The 16,415-nt window shown below is 38.7% G+C and overlaps 7 protein-coding genes and 1 non-coding gene across 10 annotated transcripts; 3 read left to right on the top strand and 5 right to left on the bottom strand.

Annotated features, from left to right (window-relative positions):
• Positions 1–384: 384 nt before the first annotated feature.
• Positions 385–879, bottom strand: LOC112191797 (agamous-like MADS-box protein AGL61). Its single transcript, XM_024331208.2, has one exon. The coding sequence runs from the start codon at positions 877–879 to the stop codon at positions 385–387; it is 495 nt and encodes a 164-aa protein (XP_024186976.1).
• A 1,304-nt stretch (positions 880–2,183) lies between these two features.
• Positions 2,184–2,796, bottom strand: LOC112192577 (agamous-like MADS-box protein AGL62). Its single transcript, XM_024332372.1, has 2 exons — positions 2,478–2,796; positions 2,184–2,434 (listed from the first exon to the last, which is right to left on the bottom strand). The coding sequence occupies exons 1-2, from the start codon at positions 2,794–2,796 to the stop codon at positions 2,184–2,186; spliced, it is 570 nt and encodes a 189-aa protein (XP_024188140.1).
• A 1,480-nt stretch (positions 2,797–4,276) lies between these two features.
• On the bottom strand, positions 4,277–4,819 carry LOC112191685 (agamous-like MADS-box protein AGL23). The gene has a single exon (XM_024331078.2). It carries the CDS (start codon positions 4,817–4,819, stop codon positions 4,277–4,279), a length of 543 nt encoding a protein of 180 aa, XP_024186846.1.
• Positions 4,820–5,667: 848 nt separating this feature from the next.
• Positions 5,668–8,587, top strand: LOC112191684 (guanosine deaminase). Of its 2 annotated transcripts, XM_024331076.2 has the most exons (5): positions 5,670–5,838; positions 6,756–6,815; positions 7,195–7,385; positions 8,044–8,148; positions 8,244–8,587. In XM_024331076.2, the coding sequence occupies exons 1-5, from the start codon at positions 5,802–5,804 to the stop codon at positions 8,430–8,432; spliced, it is 582 nt and encodes a 193-aa protein (XP_024186844.1). In that variant the 5' UTR covers positions 5,670–5,801; the 3' UTR covers positions 8,433–8,587. The 2 variants fall into 2 exon arrangements, with proteins under 2 accessions (XP_024186845.1, XP_024186844.1); XM_024331077.2 differs by lacking the exon at positions 6,756–6,815 and having other exon boundaries at positions 5,668–5,838.
• Positions 8,588–8,951: 364 nt separating this feature from the next.
• LOC112191683 (probable transcription factor At3g04930) lies at positions 8,952–11,588 on the bottom strand. 2 transcript variants are annotated; one of them, XM_040516230.1, is made up of 3 exons: positions 10,108–11,588; positions 9,427–9,705; positions 8,952–9,349 (listed from the first exon to the last, which is right to left on the bottom strand). In XM_040516230.1, the coding sequence occupies exon 1, from the start codon at positions 11,437–11,439 to the stop codon at positions 10,162–10,164; it is 1,278 nt and encodes a 425-aa protein (XP_040372164.1). In that variant the 5' UTR covers positions 11,440–11,588; the 3' UTR covers positions 8,952–9,349; positions 9,427–9,705; positions 10,108–10,161. The 2 variants fall into 2 exon arrangements, with proteins under 2 accessions (XP_040372164.1, XP_024186843.1); XM_024331075.2 differs by lacking the exon at positions 8,952–9,349 and having other exon boundaries at positions 9,354–9,705.
• Positions 11,589–13,164: 1,576 nt separating this feature from the next.
• Positions 13,165–14,067, top strand: LOC112192578 (probable transcription factor At5g28040). The gene has a single exon (XM_024332373.1). The coding sequence runs from the start codon at positions 13,165–13,167 to the stop codon at positions 14,065–14,067; it is 903 nt and encodes a 300-aa protein (XP_024188141.1).
• A 1,087-nt stretch (positions 14,068–15,154) lies between these two features.
• LOC112193094 (rubredoxin) lies at positions 15,155–16,175 on the top strand. Its single transcript, XM_024333123.2, has one exon. The coding sequence runs from the start codon at positions 15,302–15,304 to the stop codon at positions 15,893–15,895; it is 594 nt and encodes a 197-aa protein (XP_024188891.1). The 5' UTR covers positions 15,155–15,301; the 3' UTR covers positions 15,896–16,175.
• Positions 16,176–16,283: 108 nt separating this feature from the next.
• LOC112195560 lies at positions 16,284–16,386 on the bottom strand. Its single transcript, XR_002934620.1, has one exon. It is a non-coding gene; the product is annotated as a U6 spliceosomal RNA (small nuclear RNA).
• Positions 16,387–16,415: the final 29 nt, after the last annotated feature.

Here is a 16,415-nt window from a genome sequence, read left to right on the forward strand (position 1 = left end):
CTACTAATAATAGTTGCAAGTATTTTTTTATAAATATATAATTACAAGCAGTTATCAGTCTAATGATATTTCTCCTCTACAAATACTAGTGTTATGTTAGTGTTCTTTCGAATAAAATACTAGTGTTAGTGTAGTACTATAGTACCAAATCCTCATTCCCAGTCTAATGATATTTCTCCTCTACAAATACTAGTGTTATGTTAGTGTTCTTTCGAATAAAATACTAGTGTTAGTGTAGTACTATAGTACCAAATCCTCATTCCTCTAAGACAAGACTTAAAAAGATCTCTGATTTCTAATTCAACCTAGAATCAAACTACATGTGAAGCTCAACTTTACGTTTGAATTAGAAATGCTCCCAAAAAAAAAAATTTGAGTGCAAGTTCATACCCAATTAGCCAGAAAGTCCTTTGTGCGTGATTCTCTTATCTTCATCTCATCTAGCTTCGGGTCCTCTATCCAGTTCAAACCCAAAAGGTCTTTGGTGCATGATCTTCTCATCTTCGTCTCGTCTAATTCATCTTCAACCCACCGCTCAAACTCCTTGAGTTCATCTAGTCCCATTCCTTCAATGGGTTTATCCAACCAGAACTTGACCTTTTCATCTTGCTCATCAATGACGACACTGCCAAGACTACTATTCTCCTCGAGTACTTGTTTGCCTGGATAATAATATTGGTCTATGACGGAATCTGCTGAAGGGTGACCGAATGTGAACGGTTTATCACCCGGTGAGAAGGCGATAACGGCGATCTGGGCACCAGTTTTGGTGCAAAGCTCATCGGCTTTGTGAAACAGACCTTGTCGCCTCTTCAAGAAGGTGGCCTTGAGGGCGTTCTTGTTGCTTATTTTCTTCATTTCGTTCTTCTTGATTCCCATGACTGCAGATGTTTACTGCCACCACAGATTGGCTTAGAATGCAAATTCCTGTTTCACTTATATAGAAGAGTCATCTTTATCTATATATTTCCTATCAATGCATGGACTCCTAAGTCCCAACTTATCCAAACAAAAACAGGAAAGTGTTTAGCAAGCAAAATAACATAATTACCTCAAGTAAACAGGAGAGTAACTAGTTTTAGAACTTGCTTTTCGGTCTAAATTAAACATTAACCATAGTCTGCAATGCATAATGAAGCACTTGAAGTTGTGAAAAAAGTATCTCTATTAATTAGGATATTATGAAGCCAAATCTTCCCAAATTCTTGAACCTGTCTCAAACATGATGAAAACTGAGGGCTGGCTTCGAACTCAATTCTTCATACAAATATTGTCCTTAACAATAGTGTGCAGTCTCTAGGGTCTTCTTCCACCAAGATCTAGCATGATTTGGTTCCATACATGTGAAAAAAGTCTCTGTTTTTCTTTTCTTTCTTTTTCTTTCATTTAGCTCATGTCCTTAGATAATGTTGAGCACTCGAAAACATTGAAATGTGCAACTTACTAATTTGCAGAAAATTGCAAAAAGGCAATATACTATTTTCTTCCAACGATTTAAGAGTTGTTCAGCATGAGAATTTAAAAGTGTAGTCCGTTTGGGAACACTATAGGTCAAATGATCTTCTAAAACGACATGGAGGATTTCTAAAAGTAAGAAATTTCGAGGCTGGGGCGCCTTCTGAATCAGTGAATGTCCTTAATAGACTTAAGAAACGTCATTTTTGAAGGAAACTTTAACTAAAATATTCTTGCACAGAATCTGTTGAAATGTCTTGCCATAGTACTTACCTCTTAATGAAATGTATTTTTTTTATTTTGTTCTGTTATTCAAGATTTGGTGCTTACGCGTGCTAAGAAAAAAAGTAATGACTGAATGGGAACAATTTGTGATTCCTTAAAGTGCCAGAGACATTTTTTTTCAAAAAAAAAGTGCCAGAGACATTTTTTTTTTAAGAAATAAAAAGTGGGAGCTCGCACTAAATTTTGGGGTATGGGGCATAAAATTTGATCCGATTCTTTTAAAGTTACAGCGAGTATATAGTTGCAGAATCAGTCAACTAAAGACTGCAGATCATGAGATTTCTTAATCAAATATAAAAAATGATAACTAGTATTTAAAATGATTTATTGAACTCAATGATATAGAACACCTATCAAAACCCCCCAATGTATATATCTTTTGTGTATTTTTTTCTTCAATATGAAGTTCTAACATGCCCAAAACCCTGTGGAAAATTCTAACTTTACTTGATACCGACAATACTCAAAAAGTCCTTTGTGCATGATTCCCTCCTCTTGATCTCTTCTAGCTCCATCTTTTCTCCCACCTTTATACCAAAAAGCTTCAAATCTTCAGAAGTACTCCAGCAATTCACTCCTAACAAGTCGATGGTGCTCGATTCTCTCCTCCTCCTTTCTTCGATTTGCCAAGCCAACTTGTTCCTTTGCTCTTCTACCCTAGTCGCATATTGCTTGAGCTCATCCAGTCCCACACCTTCAACTTCAAGTAATTCCTTTTCCTCATCGTTCATACCAACCTCTTCTATTCTCTCGTCTTGCTCCTAAATCTAAATCTTCACCATCCCCATGATGACCATCTTTATCAAGAATTTCTTTGTCGTCAACATTTGAACTTTGTTCGCAGAGCTCATATCGATCTATGATGGACTCTACAGAAGGTTGACCAAACGTCAACTGCTTCATACCCGGTGAAAATGTGATAATGGCGATTTGAGCACCGGTTTTGGAGCAAAAGTCATCGGCTTTGCGAAACAGACCTTTGCGCCTCTTAGAGTAGGTGACCTTAAGGGATTCTTTATCTGTTATTTTCTTGATTTCAATCTTCTTTAATCCCATGATTGAATATTGTTTCTCATGATTCTATAACAGAGTAGTATGTTGAGAATGCAAATTAGAGTTTCCATTCAGAATGTGTTACCAGAAGAGTAATCAGTGCTATATCTCCTATGAATGCGAGGAATCCTAACTTACCTAAACTAAATTACCAGATCATTCAAAAATAAATAAAAATTACCAGTTACCAAAAAAGAAAGAAAGATCCATACTTACCTAAACTAAACAGGAACCTAAAATTATCAAAGAACGAAAAAACCAGCTTAGCTCTAGATTTTCCGCGGATGTGGTAAAATACATTTAAAGCGTTTAAGGATCTTGCAATGAAGATCGAAAGAAATTAAAGTAGAAATTCTTCTACCTAAATTTAGGAATTATTATGCCTAAAAATATTATTACTATAGGCCTGAAATATCTACTTGATACATTCTCAGTGTCTTGAATGAGTTTTAGGACTTGATTTTTCAATAAGATTTATAGGAGAATATGTTTCCACTTAGATCTAAAGTTTGACTCATTTTATATAGACACAATATATTGCTATATTGGTAGGTTTGGGATGGTGGATTGCGCGTTGCTTGGCAGCCTTGGTTACGTTGGTAGGTTTGCGCAGCTTCTGACCTCGACCACGACGGGGTAGGCTTCGTGGCCAATCCTGTCTTCTGGGATGGAAATTTTGGATCAGGAAGATGGTGAGTAGGACTCCTTTGCGTCTTACTTACCCTACTATTGAAGCTGGTCAAGAGCTTAGCCCTGTAAAGCAGGGCAAAGGTAAGCTCTAAGCTTCCTTTCTTCGGTACCTAACAGTTGAAGCTTCAAGTCTGTTGCTATTTAAGTTTAGTTGCTCTAATGATACACCCCAATTGAGGTCTTAGGCGATTAGAGTTACTTTAGCAAGGATTTAGGTAGTGTTGGATTTGCCTTCATTGGCTAGGTCAAAAGTTGTGTTTATTTGTCAACAATGAGGGTTAACTGTCATGTGTTTGGTAGTTTAGATCATCTAGTATTTTTAGTATGAGACAACATATGATGTACGTGTTTTCTGGCCATGGATATATTAATGAAATTATCCCTTTCTCTCTCAAAAAAAAAAAAAACACATGCTATATAACACACAGTTTTCTCAAATTCAAAGAACTCGGAATCAATGAATGGAGTTTGACTTCTTTTTTGTCTCAATGTCTTGCTATAGCACATGTACACTTCTTAAAGAAATTATTGTTTTTTCTTTATTCAATCTCATTTTATTTTTATAGATACATTATCAATGAACCAAAGACTGGAGATCATGAGAATTCATATTCAAAGATCAAAAAATGAAAATACGTTGTACAATGAAAGGGCTAGAATGACTTCACATTCTCGTCAAGTTAAACATTGAGATATAGGAGATCAAAACTATACGTGGTATATTTTGTTTACAATGTTGAATTAATGAGGTTCTAGATTTAAACTCAACCTCCCCAAAACTTTATGTAAAATTCTAATTGAAGTTACTCAAAAAGTCCTTTGTGCATGATTCTCTCCTCTTCGTCTCTTCTATCTCCATCATTTCTCCCACCTTCATACCAAAGAGATTCAAATCCACAGAAGCATTCATTCCGAACAAGTCGATGGTGCTCGATTCTCTCCTCTTCCTGTCTTTGATTTGCCAAGCCAACTTGTTCCTTTGCTCTTCTACGCTGCTCACATGTTGCTTGAGCTCATTCAGTTCCATACCTTCAATTATTTCCTTTTCCTCATCACTCATAGCAACCTCATGGAGATCACGATCTTCATCAAGAATTTCTTTGTCATTCGAACTTTGTTCGCAGAGCTCATATCGATTTATGACGGACTCTACTGAAGGGTTCCCGAATGTCATTGGCTTCATACCCGGAGAAAAGGTGATAATGGCGATCTGAGCACCAGTCTTGGAGCAAAACTCATCGGCCTTGCGAAACAGACCTTTTCGCCGCTTAGAGTAGGTGACCTTGAGGGAATTCTTGTCGGTTATTTTCTTAATTTCGATCTTCTTTAGTCCCATGATGAGTATAAGAGTATTGTTTCTGATATTATCCCTGAGTCGTATGTTAATAAAGCAAATTGAGTTTCCTTTCTGTGTTACTTATATAGAAGAGTCACCAGTGCTACATTTCCTATAAATCCGGGGATTCCTAAACCTAAAGTCCTAAACTAAATAGGAACTTGCACAACTTACCTAAACTAGATAGGACCTCCATAACTTACCCAAACTAAATAGGAATCTCAATTTTATTAACATTTTTACACAAGGCTTTGAGTTTTCATGGATAAATGTCTTGGATGTGTTCGAGGATGCGTTCAACGATCTTGCAACGAAGATTAAACGAAACTAAAGTGGGTAGAAGAATTTAGGAATTGTTAGGCATACTTGAATGAGTTATGACACTTCATGAAATATCAAATCGGTGATTAGAGACTTGATTTCTCAATAAAATTTTTAAAATAACTCGTTTTTATTCAGATCTGAAATTTAACCGATATTATATAAATGTATTCGCATATATAACACAGAGTTCTTCTCGAATTCAAGTTCATTGCATCCAATAGCTGGATAAGATTGAAAAAGAAAAAAAAATTATATAGAGCTAAAATATAATTATAGCTAAACAAGAATCTTTGCCTCTCATTCCCAACCAAACAAAGATCCCATTCCCATACTTTATCGTGACGGTACTTTACACCTTGACGTGTCGTGTCTTTCCCTCTCAAATCCTCTTTTTGGTGAGAGAGTCATCGTCTTCTCCCTCTACATCATTAGTCAAAACAAAACAACAAAATAACCAAACTTTAAATTTCTAGAAAATCATTAAAAGTAAATAATTTCGTGGACCAGCGCATCTCGTTTTCCTTCTCACGCTTCCCTCTATTTATTTATCCCTCACATATTTTCTTTCTCCACCCAATCACAATCTCTCAAGTTGAGTCTTTGTGTTTGTGCTTTGCTTTCATTCATCTCAGAACTGGATTCACAGAATCTCAGAACCATGGCTGATGCTAACGGTAACGCCATTGAGGCCAACGGTGAGTTTCTAGACCATTGTCTGTTTATTCTGTTTGTTGGGTATATATGATCGGATCGTGTTGCTTTTCATTGATGTCTGTGATTATGTGATGGATTTGCATGAACCCAATTGCTTGTTTGCTTGTGGGCTTGGTTTGGATTTCTGGGTCGAAACTGATGTTGGGTCGGTTTCTGATCTCCAATTTGGTTGGATTAGTCTTTTCTCGTAAAGTTGGAATCTTTTAATGTCTTTATAGTGGTTTTGGAATTGGAACCAAGACTTGGTTTTTGCTCAAGAAGCAGAAAAAGGAAGTAGGTTTTAGTTAGACAATGAAAAGCTTTTTAAGAATTTTGTTTGTTTGTTTTTTTTTTTTTTGTTATTTCAAGAAAAGAAGAAGATTAAACTGATCAGGGTGAAGTTCTGCATCATAAGGATGCAGATCAGAGTGAATTATGGATTTTATGGAAGATCAGACAGTTGTACTTGAAGTGACTAGATACAATGTAATATAAATCTGAAATTACTGGGTACATGAATCATTGGAAATTCATAAGCATTGAATTCCTAGATGTCAAACTTCATATTCCAGATCGGGGATAAAGGATTTCTCTTTTGCATAAATTGGATGTTTTTCTCTCCAGTAATGGCTTTAAGGTTTTTACCATAATTATGGTGGTTTTGTACCTTTTACTTAAATGTGGACCACAATGGAGAATCAGTGTATTCTTTTCCTAGGAAAACCTGTGAACCTCGGTTCGGTTTCCAAAAATGTTCTTATGCTTTCATTTGCGTGGTTGCATTCGCTCCTATTTTGAAGTGGATAAATAACTAGACACTATGTAATATGTTAAATTTGAAATTTACCATGAATCACTTGAAATCCATACATTTTGGATGCTGTACTCTCTTCTTATTATATCCCTCCCTCTCTTGTAGTGGTGGAAACAAAAGATGGAACCATTTCTGTGGCTTCTGCTTTTGCTGCGCATCAAGAAGGTAACACTAAACTAGTTTCTTACCTCATTCCTATTTTCCTTTCTTCACGCACATGAGAAGCAATGTAGTTAATTTAGATGAGGAATATGAACAGTCTTCCACCCACTTTCATAGTTTAGACAGTCAATTTTCATTTATGATCATGCTGTAAACTGATTACCTTGTTGAAGAATTAAGTTTGTAGTTAGCATAGATGAGGAATGATGATGTTGTGTCATATTTGTCGAACTTTGACTGATATTTAAGTTTAAACACCTTTGTAAAGAAGTAATCACATTTACTAAATTGCTTTGGCTGAGAACAGGCTTTGTGAAATCTAAAATCACAGATCTGGTTGTCATACTTATCATGGTTTTGATTTGTTTTGATGTCCAATCAGTTGTACAGGATAGAGATCACAAGTTCTTAACACTAGCAGTTCAAGAAGCTTATAAGGGAGTTGACTGCGGAGATGGAGGGCCATTTGGTGCTGTTATTGTTTGCAATGATGAAGTAGTTGTCAGCTGTCACAACATGGTTCTGACACACACTGATCCAACTGCACATGCAGAGGTTACTGCCGTAAGAGAGGTTAGGCTAAGATATTACTGCATTGCTTCATGAGGTCTCTTTAATCACTGAAAATGATGTTAATAGGCTAATAAGGCCAACTGATATATCCTTGCTAGGTTGTGTAGATCAATCATGTACAGAGTGTAAAGAGGCATCTAATGTGGCTTGAAATTTTCTTCTGCGTACCATCTTATTGGTTTTGTTTTCGCTTCTCACAAATAGTGACCTTTATTTCCTTAATCTTATGGCGTCCAAGTAGCTTTCCTTTATCAGTTGGTACTGAGAGGAGTAATGTTATGGAAACCACAGAACTAAGAATGTATGGTCCACATTGTGATGCAGTGTTACCTATGTAGAATATGCATTAGATCTTACCAATCATGTTTATTGCAAGTACATCTATTATTTCAAGTTTCCACAAGTTGTGGCTGTGATTAATTTCTGAAAGCTATTGTTTACCAACTACTATAAGCAGCAACTTAATGGTGCAACTTTTGAAATAAGCTGCTTTTTAAAAATTTCATCAAACGCCTTTTGCTACTTATAGGTTTAGCAGCTTTTTGCACAGCTTGGGCAGTAGTAGTATCTTGTTGTGTATTTGATATTACCATTTCGTCAAATAGAGGGCCAAAATGAATGTGTTTGGATTTGATACCTGGGGTTTTCTTTTCCATAGGCCTGTAAGAAGCTGAATCAGATAGAGCTGTCAGACTGTGAAATATATGCATCTTGTGAGCCATGTCCAATGTGTTTCGGTGCTATTCATCTTTCAAGACTTAAGGTCAGTTACCAAACCTTTTGATTTCCTCATAATGATGACTGACTGGATTGTAATCCCTATGAACTTTCAACAATTTGTTGTTTCCCTGGTTTCAGAGGTTGGTTTATGGAGCCAAAGCTGAAGCAGCTATTGCAATTGGGTTCGATGATTTCATTGCTGATGCTTTGAGAGGCACTGCAGTTTATCAGAAGGCTCACATGGAGATTAAGAAAGCTGATGGCAACGGTGCACTCCTTGCTGAACAAGTATTTGAGAAAACAAAGGCCAAGTTTTCCATGTATTGATCTTTCATTATAACCTTTGATTGTGAAAATTTCACAATAATTGGTCTAAAACTCAATTCTCTGATTACAAGACATTGCCCGTACAGATTCAGTTAAAAAAAAAATTTGGTGATTCAGTACAGTTGCATCAATAATGGATTTTCATTACATTGTTAGCTTTTTGTTGTTGAGAACTGACCTCATTCTCCCATTAGAAGTTACAAATGCTTGCCTCACATAAGCCTGTTAAGATATATTCTGTATTATACACCGTCACGGTAAAACTGATATTTTCCAGGGACTTGATCAAATAAAGTAATATCAATCAAAAAGCTGGCTTTAGGTGTTTGGGTTTCACCAACGTAGCAGAAAATGATCCGAACGCAAAAATTAAAATTGCTTTGAATTGCTTTAGACGAACATAGAACTGTATCTCCAAGTCTCCAAAGCCCGTATACGTCAAAGAACCTCACTTTACAAGTTGAAAACTTGAGCTCGTAACTCTATCAACAGACACCATCTCTAACAGATCCAAAAACATTTGGAAGAGGAATCTGTGATTTGAAAGACTTTAAATCTCATGTGTTATTGTCGACTGAGCCGACAACCACAAGAATGTAACATTCCCGGACAAGAAGTCCATCGTATACAACAAGAATGTACCCTGATGTTCTTTCTCAAAGAAACAGACTACTAGAATGGAATGTAACCAACGCTGTAAGGTCATAGAATAGCAAGGATGATGGGTTACAACTCAACTTCAGGTGGAATCCTATGACTATCAAATTTATATTAATACATCAAGCCTAATGATCGACGATTCACCCAATGATCCGTATATCACTAGATGAAGCTATACGAAGCCAGTTCACGTGCCACCTCTATACGGGAGCTGGGTCTATACAATCTTTTCTATGAAAACATCGAGAAAATCAACTCTGCAAGGTGAAATCATTGTTGAAAGCAAAATAGGTAGCAAGTCTATAAGAAAATACTAACCAATTGCAAGACTAACCGATATTGAAGTTAGGGGAAAGCTACTCTTCGACAAACTGGTGTTTGTCTCTAGTGTAACACGCACTGCCTTGAACAAGCACATACAAGTTTTGAAGATCTTGAATACCAAAAGGAAAAAATAAACAAACTTAAAAAATCAAACAATATACATTAGACTATAGTCACAGGTACGGAACCAACCCCTAAGGTCATTCACTCAATAGCATCATAACTTGGGATAAACCTGTATGATTGTACTTGCAAAAGATGATAATCGTGTATCATTTCAATGTGTATCCTGCAGAAATAAATACATGGTTCATCAAGCTGATCAAATATGATGCAATCATTCATTTTCTTTGCAAGATTGGTGTGTGAGAACTGTCCTAGTACAACTAGAATATCCAACAAACGCATCATTATAAACATCAGACCCAACACCCAATCAATTTCTGTCAAAATAAAATCCATGTACATCAGTATAGGAAAGAAAGGGAACTTTCTCATCTATAAATTATTTCATCAATTATCTACACATGTCTAAAGACTATGAGCAAAACTATCAAAGACTAAAACAATCATCAGAACTCATTATTCAACAACTGTTGTATCAAATCAGCAAAGACAATAAAATAAAAACTCGAAACTGCGAATTCCAGCTGCGGTGCTGCAATTTATATGAACAAAAATTCAAACTTACTACTCCAATGCCTGCCTGCCTGCCTCTCCTCAATCGAAGCCGCCACCCCGAATATCAGCCTCCTCCTCCTGTGGACCGCAACTCATCCAATGCCACTTTTATCTGATTCTGCACCAACTCCAATCGCTTCGAATACACCTCCAACTCCAATATCTGCTGCTTCCTCCACTGCTCATCCGCCGCTTCCCCACCCCCAAAATTCAAACTCATCGAAGGACCGCCAAAGCTCAGCGGAATCGGATTCAACGACAGCCCTCCAAACCCTCTAGACGGCCCTCCTCCACCCATTGAACTGCTCATCAACTCCCTCAACACAGGAGACAAACAACTCTTCACCGTCTCCTCAATCATCCCCTGAACATTACAATTTCCACAATTACTCCCACCACCACCACCACCACCAACGCCACCGCCATTGTTCACATTGTGATGATTCTCTTTGATCACCGGCACCGCCGCCGGCTCGACGAAACTCGGCGTTTTCGGCTGCGCCGGCGTCCGCTGCCGCTTCCGCGATTTCGGCGTGGACTTCTGAAATCCGGCGGCCTCTTCCGTCTTGATCTCGAAATGGTTGAAATTGGGATTGTTGGGGTTAGGGTTAGGGTCTTCGTCGTCGTTGTCGTCGGCGCCAGCAACTCCGATACGGCCGATGTTGCTCCATATCTTCCTGGAGATCTCGAAGGTGGCCTGATCGTGAGGGCTCTTGAAGCTGACCTCTTTGCCGCTGGCGATTTTGTTGAGAACATTCCGGTACTTCTTCTTCAGGCGCCGGAGCTTCTCCACCAGCTGGTTCTTGTTGAATTCCAGCTGGAGCTTCGACTTGATCTGATCGTAGAACAAAGCGGTGTCGTTTTGGTGCGACCCGCCTTTGTTCCCTCTCTGCGTCGTGTAGTCCAGAAACCCTTGCAGCAGCTCGATCTCGTCCTCGTCCGTCCACAGCCGCTGGAACAGCCTCCTCGAGTCGTCCAGCGCCGCCGCCGGCTTCTTCTCCTCCGGCGCCGCCAGCGGCAGCAAGACCGGGTCGTACTGAATCGTCCGCGGCCGCTTCGGATCCAAACCCTCGGAAAGCACGGCCGTCGTTGTAGTCGTCGCCGGAGCGGTGGTGGCGTGCGGAGCCGGGAGCGCGACGGTGACGGTGGGAGCAGCGGTGGCTATGGCGACGGGGAGGGAATTGGAGGTGGAGGAAGGAGAGGCGGAGTTGATGACGTCGTCGTCGTCGTCGACGTCGTCGTCCTCGTCCTCGTCAACGTCAACGTCTTCTTCCTCGTCGTCTTGGGAGGAGGAGGAGAGGTCGCCCTCGGGGAGAACGGCGTCGTCTTGGTCGGGGGCCATGGTGGTGGTGGTGGTGAGGCTGTGAGAGAGAGAGAGAGAATAGAGGAGGAAATGGTTAGGGAGGGTTGGGTTTGGTCTGGCCGAGAGAGAAGGGGAGGGGGTGGCCAAGTCAAGGGTGAGAGTTGGTTGGGGGGTTCACGCCTTCACGGGGGTTGGTTTGGTCCGGTCGTTTTAGCGTTGGGGGCGAAAGGGTGGACCTGGAGCGGGCGGCTCTTGGGCCCACGAGGATGACGTCAGCGGGAAATTGGACCCGATTGGCATCTACGACGACTATGTGGTAATGGTTACATGGTCACGTCTCCTAGGCAAGTGTCCTTTGTTTTATATTAGTTTGGTCTAGAGATGCCTTTGGGTTGGCCCCTTGTATTGCTTTTATAATCGTCTTCATATGGACTAAAAGTCTTGTCCAAGGTTAACAATCAATAGCTAGAGTGATTATTGGGAAATTTTGAAATTGTGAAAATATATATGGTTATTTACGCTTGATTGAATGAATGAAAAATACGAAATATGTTATATGCTAAACTGATAGAGTAGAAATTTCGAAAAGTTAGATGTTCTTTTGCTGGTCCTCAAATCTTAAAATTTGAGTATTTCAACTTGGCATAATGTCTTGATAAATAGATTATTCTTTGCTAGTCCTCAAACTCCGAAATTTAAAATTTTTCGACTCAATATCTATTAACTGTCTTGATACTAAGTCTGAATGTTAACAAAACGTTTTTAATTACTAGAAGATGTATCACATCATTCTACATCACTATCATGCATTGAGGAAATAAAAATCAATACAACATATGCTACATATAGCAAAGAAAATGAATTAACATAGTAGTCTTTAAACGACGGAATAAGTATAGACAAGACTATTATCATCAAAATTACTCACCTAAGGAGCAATTTTTGAGAAACTGTAAAAGACAACTGAATCGGATAATTGAGAATAAATACATGGTTTTAAGTTATTATAATTTTTACCTTTAAATTTAATATATGTGGTTGAAATCTAGTTGTCCTTCATAATCCCTTAATATTGTCCATTTTTTTAATAGAAGTTGATTGTACCAACAGCCAATTAACCATAACTGACAAAACTTACATAGAAGTTCCGGCAAGAAAATCTAGAAAAACATATCCAAACTAAAGCAAACTAATTAAATATCATTGGGAAGCTTACAATTAAGCAAGCCTATCCAAGACTGACAAAGTTTTGCCTCCTACGAAAAAAATCACTCAATTAGCCCTCACTTGTCAATCACGTAATTGTGGTGTAAGGAATAAACTAGAAACTGTCATAGCAGACTCATAGAAACTTAATCACCCTCACATGTACAGTCTTAATATTGTCCCTTATGTGAGCATCAATGATATTTTCGCTAAAGAATTTAAATTTATTTTGGTAGCTAAAACCATGAAATTGTGGTAGCAGATTAATTTAATTTTAATCCTAATTAATTAGCCAAAAAATAAATAAGCATACAAAGGTAGGGGACAGCAGCCATTATCGGATAGTGAGCATTGGTACATCCATTGATCTCTTATAACCATTAACCTATTCTTATCCTTGTTTCTTCCTCAACAAGTAACACCTGCCCTCACAACCAATACAAACACTCCTCCTTTTCCCCAAACTGCATGCAATTTTCTCAGACGCAGACCAAGCCATACTCAAAAGGAGAATATCAATCTCTGGTTTGGTCTGGGTCTTTTCAACTAACCAGAAAAATGCCGTGGCCATTGCTAAAATGGATCATGTATACTTCTTCGTCGTCTTCGTCTTCCTCTGAAGATTTCAGTGACGCCGAAGATGAAGGGACAAGTAAGAAGGGCAATGATCATCGTCGTGATCCCAACAAACAAGGAGAACAAAATCACGATGACGACTCCAATGAAGATGACTTTTCCTACAAACCCCAGGAAGACGAGACCTCCAACTCCTCCGACTATACTTTCACAATCAACGAACCGCGCAGAAAAAGACGTCGCATTGACAACAAGGAAGACTCAACAATTGTGAGTTTTAAACGCCGTAAGAGGATTTGGAGCAAGGAGGACGAGCTAGAGCTCTTGAAGAATTTCCTTGACTACAGAACCAGACCGAGGACGGCTAACGAAACCACGTCGTTTTACGACGAGGTTAACCCCAAGTTCAAGGACCAATTCAGCAAGCGAAAGCTGGCCGAGAAGATTGCAAGGTTGAAGAAGAAGCACCGCAACGTAGTAAACAAAATGGGGAACAATAATGGGCAAGAGTTTCGCTTCAGAAACCCACACGACAGAGCCATTTTCGATATTTCACATAGGATTTGGGCAGAATCCCCTCTTTACAATGTTCAGGAGAAGAACGTTGTGGTGGATTCACATGATGTGGGGAGTAGCAAAGCGTCGTTCGATGAGAAGCATAACAATGGGGATGATGAGGGTAACACTGACGTGCGAGAAATGATAATCGGGTTGGCGATGAATCCGATACCGTTGAGTTTAAGTAACTATGGAGGCCGTGGAGGAGAAGTGGTGGATGAGAAGTGGAAGGAGCAGCAGATACTGGAGTTGGAGGCGTACTCGAAGAGGTTGGAGTTGGTTCAACATCAGGTTAAGGCAGCTTTGGATGACTTGCGTTCCAAGTAGATGTGCTATATGAATGCATTGATTCATTTCGAGGAGGTTTTGTTTTAGTTTGTAAAGATTTGGGATTGAATAGCATAGCATAGCAAAATCTGCTGTTGTTGATTTGATAGAGCAATTGTTCACTAATGGTTTTTAATTTAGAATAATTCGATCAATGTAATCTTTATCTTACAATATTGGTTTGAATGTTTTTAGAGGGGGGAATGTTCGTGTGACTGGTTAAACAATGCAATCATCATGACCCTCCAATTATTTTTATGTAGTCATTTCAGGTGAATGTATATAAAAAGTCGAAGATCTCATTTTTATGGTTCCCAAACTCAAATATGACTATGATGATGATATATAACCTAAATACCAAGATGTGACATTACTCTATCCCAAGCGAAAATTGAAAGTACAATCTGTCAAATTCATTGCCTCTATGATGAATAGTCATTACCCCACTTTTGTTATATGTTTAGTGTTTCAACTGCATCCATGCAACAAATGTTAATATTTTTTTAGAATGTCATGTGTTATGGGCTTAGGATTTATAGATCATAGCTTTTACAATATACTTGAACTTGCATAACACTAAAATATCAAATATATTTTATTTTTTGAATTTTCTTACTTTCGACTTTGAAAAATGATAAACATAAAAGAAAAATTAAAAAAATTAGGTATTCCATTAATAGAAACACAATCTAAATATCATGTTTCACTAATGGTGAGTTAAGAAATATGACAACTTAAATAGAAATAGAGCGTTCACGTTGGGAGGTGCTATTTAAGCACTGTAGAAACATATTGTTCTTAAGTTTTGTTAACACCATTTGTTGAGCATGATTTTTTAAAAATTAGAACACTATAATAATACAAACGGATAAAATAATGTGATTAATGTCAAGTATATGGAACATCAATTCAAATGTGCAACCCAAAAGTTTCGCTTCATTTGGGGATATTACTGTTTCTTTGGGCTTCTGTGTCCTTGGACTCAACCCATAACCCGGCCCATTGGCTTTGTATCCAGCCACAATCTTACACCTTCCCCACCTTTGGATAAGGTGTTTCAAAGCAAGCATATGCTCTCCTATGGATCCTTTTCCTTTCTCCTCCACCCAGATGCACACAACCAACTGATTTTTCAAATCACACCATTTCCCTTCTCAGTGCCTCTAGGAAGAAGCACTGAGAATTAGAAAGAAAAGAGAGGGGAGAGAGAGTTACATCACAAAAAACACCATTCATGGCTTGTGCAGCAACAAGACCCACCTTCTCTTTTCACCTCCCCACCACTTTCTCCCAATCCTCACATCCAAAACCCAAAACCCAATTCCTTCCAAAGATCCCTAGGATATCATTGTCACTTACTCACAAGCCCTCCCACAAATTGACCATTACAAACTCCATTGATGTCTCCAAAGAAGATAAACCAACTTCAGACCAGCCCAATCCACCCCCTATAGACTCCACAGACTTAGAACAAGCCGAACCAAAGATCGATAAGCGCAGGCTTGAGGAGAAATTCGCAGTGTTGAATACTGGGATATATGAATGCAGGTCTTGTGGGTACAAGTATGATGAGGCTGTGGGTGACCCATCATACCCATTACCACCAGGAATGCAATTTGAGAAGCTTCCAGAGGATTGGAGGTGCCCAACATGCGGAGCAGCACAGAGCTTCTTTGTGAGTAAGAGTGTGGAAATTGCTGGGTTTGCTGAGAACCAGCAATTTGGGCTTGGTGGGAATTCACTCACTTCTGGGCAGAAGGCTCTGCTCATATTTGGGAGCTTGTTCCTTTTCTTTGCTCTTTTCTTGTCTGGATATTTTCTGCAATAATCAATGTGAGGTATGGGGGTATTTACTTTTTTACTATGTGAAATAATATAATTCAAAGTGAGCTGAGTAATTAGAGATATAGTTTATTTTTTGTTTGTGAGGTTGGTGTATTGGATTGTGGCATATAGTCAAATACTCATATCAAGGAATTAGGTTCCATGAACTATTTTGATATCATCCAATTTGCTTAGGGAACCTCTTTCAATTTGTACATTTTGGTGGGAACATATTGTTCTCAAGTTTGATGAAATAAAACTCGGAACAATCGATTTCCCAGAGACGTAGTTCAGTTTTGTTTATGCGGTTGAGAGCATCAAAAAGGTCCATATGACTCGGTGGTTATGAAACTGCATGAGTCGAAGCTTTAGAGGGGAGGGAATTACTAAAAAAAAATTCAGACCATTTCTCGATTTATGCGTGTCATCCTTGCGCAGGGGCCATGCTAATCTTCTCTGTATCATTCCAATTTTATCGGATGTCCCCGAAGGGACATGCTTGTGTGTTGGAAAACTGTATATAA

The sequence above is a fragment of the Rosa chinensis genome, chromosome 3 (assembly GCF_002994745.2).
Source record: "Rosa chinensis cultivar Old Blush chromosome 3, RchiOBHm-V2, whole genome shotgun sequence".
NCBI classification, from domain to species: Eukaryota; Viridiplantae; Streptophyta; class Magnoliopsida; order Rosales; family Rosaceae; genus Rosa; species Rosa chinensis.

Bases quoted from the DNA above. Each gene is read 5' to 3' on its own strand.
- LOC112191797 (XM_024331208.2), bottom strand. From the start codon at position 879: ATGGGAATCAAGAAGAACGAAATGAAGAAAATAAGCAACAAGAACGCC.
- LOC112192577 (XM_024332372.1), bottom strand. From the start codon at position 2,796: ATGGGATTAAAGAAGATTGAAATCAAGAAAATAACAGATAAAGAATCC. The intron at 2,435-2,477 runs GTTGGTATGAAC...TTGAAGTTGAAG, and splicing joins AAGACGAGAGAATAGAAGAG to GTGTGGGACTGGATGAGCTC.
- LOC112191685 (XM_024331078.2), bottom strand. From the start codon at position 4,819: ATGGGACTAAAGAAGATCGAAATTAAGAAAATAACCGACAAGAATTCC.
- LOC112191684 (XM_024331076.2), top strand. From the start codon at position 5,802: ATGGCTGATGCTAACGGTAACGCCATTGAGGCCAACG. The intron at 5,839-6,755 runs GTGAGTTTCTAG...CCTCTCTTGTAG, and splicing joins TAACGCCATTGAGGCCAACG to TGGTGGAAACAAAAGATGGA. The intron at 8,149-8,243 runs GTCAGTTACCAA...CCCTGGTTTCAG, and splicing joins TTCATCTTTCAAGACTTAAG to AGGTTGGTTTATGGAGCCAA.
- LOC112191683 (XM_040516230.1), bottom strand. From the start codon at position 11,439: ATGGCCCCCGACCAAGACGACGCCGTTCTCCCCGAGGGCGACCTCTCC.
- LOC112192578 (XM_024332373.1), top strand. From the start codon at position 13,165: ATGCCGTGGCCATTGCTAAAATGGATCATGTATACTTCTTCGTCGTCT.
- LOC112193094 (XM_024333123.2), top strand. From the start codon at position 15,302: ATGGCTTGTGCAGCAACAAGACCCACCTTCTCTTTTCACCTCCCCACC.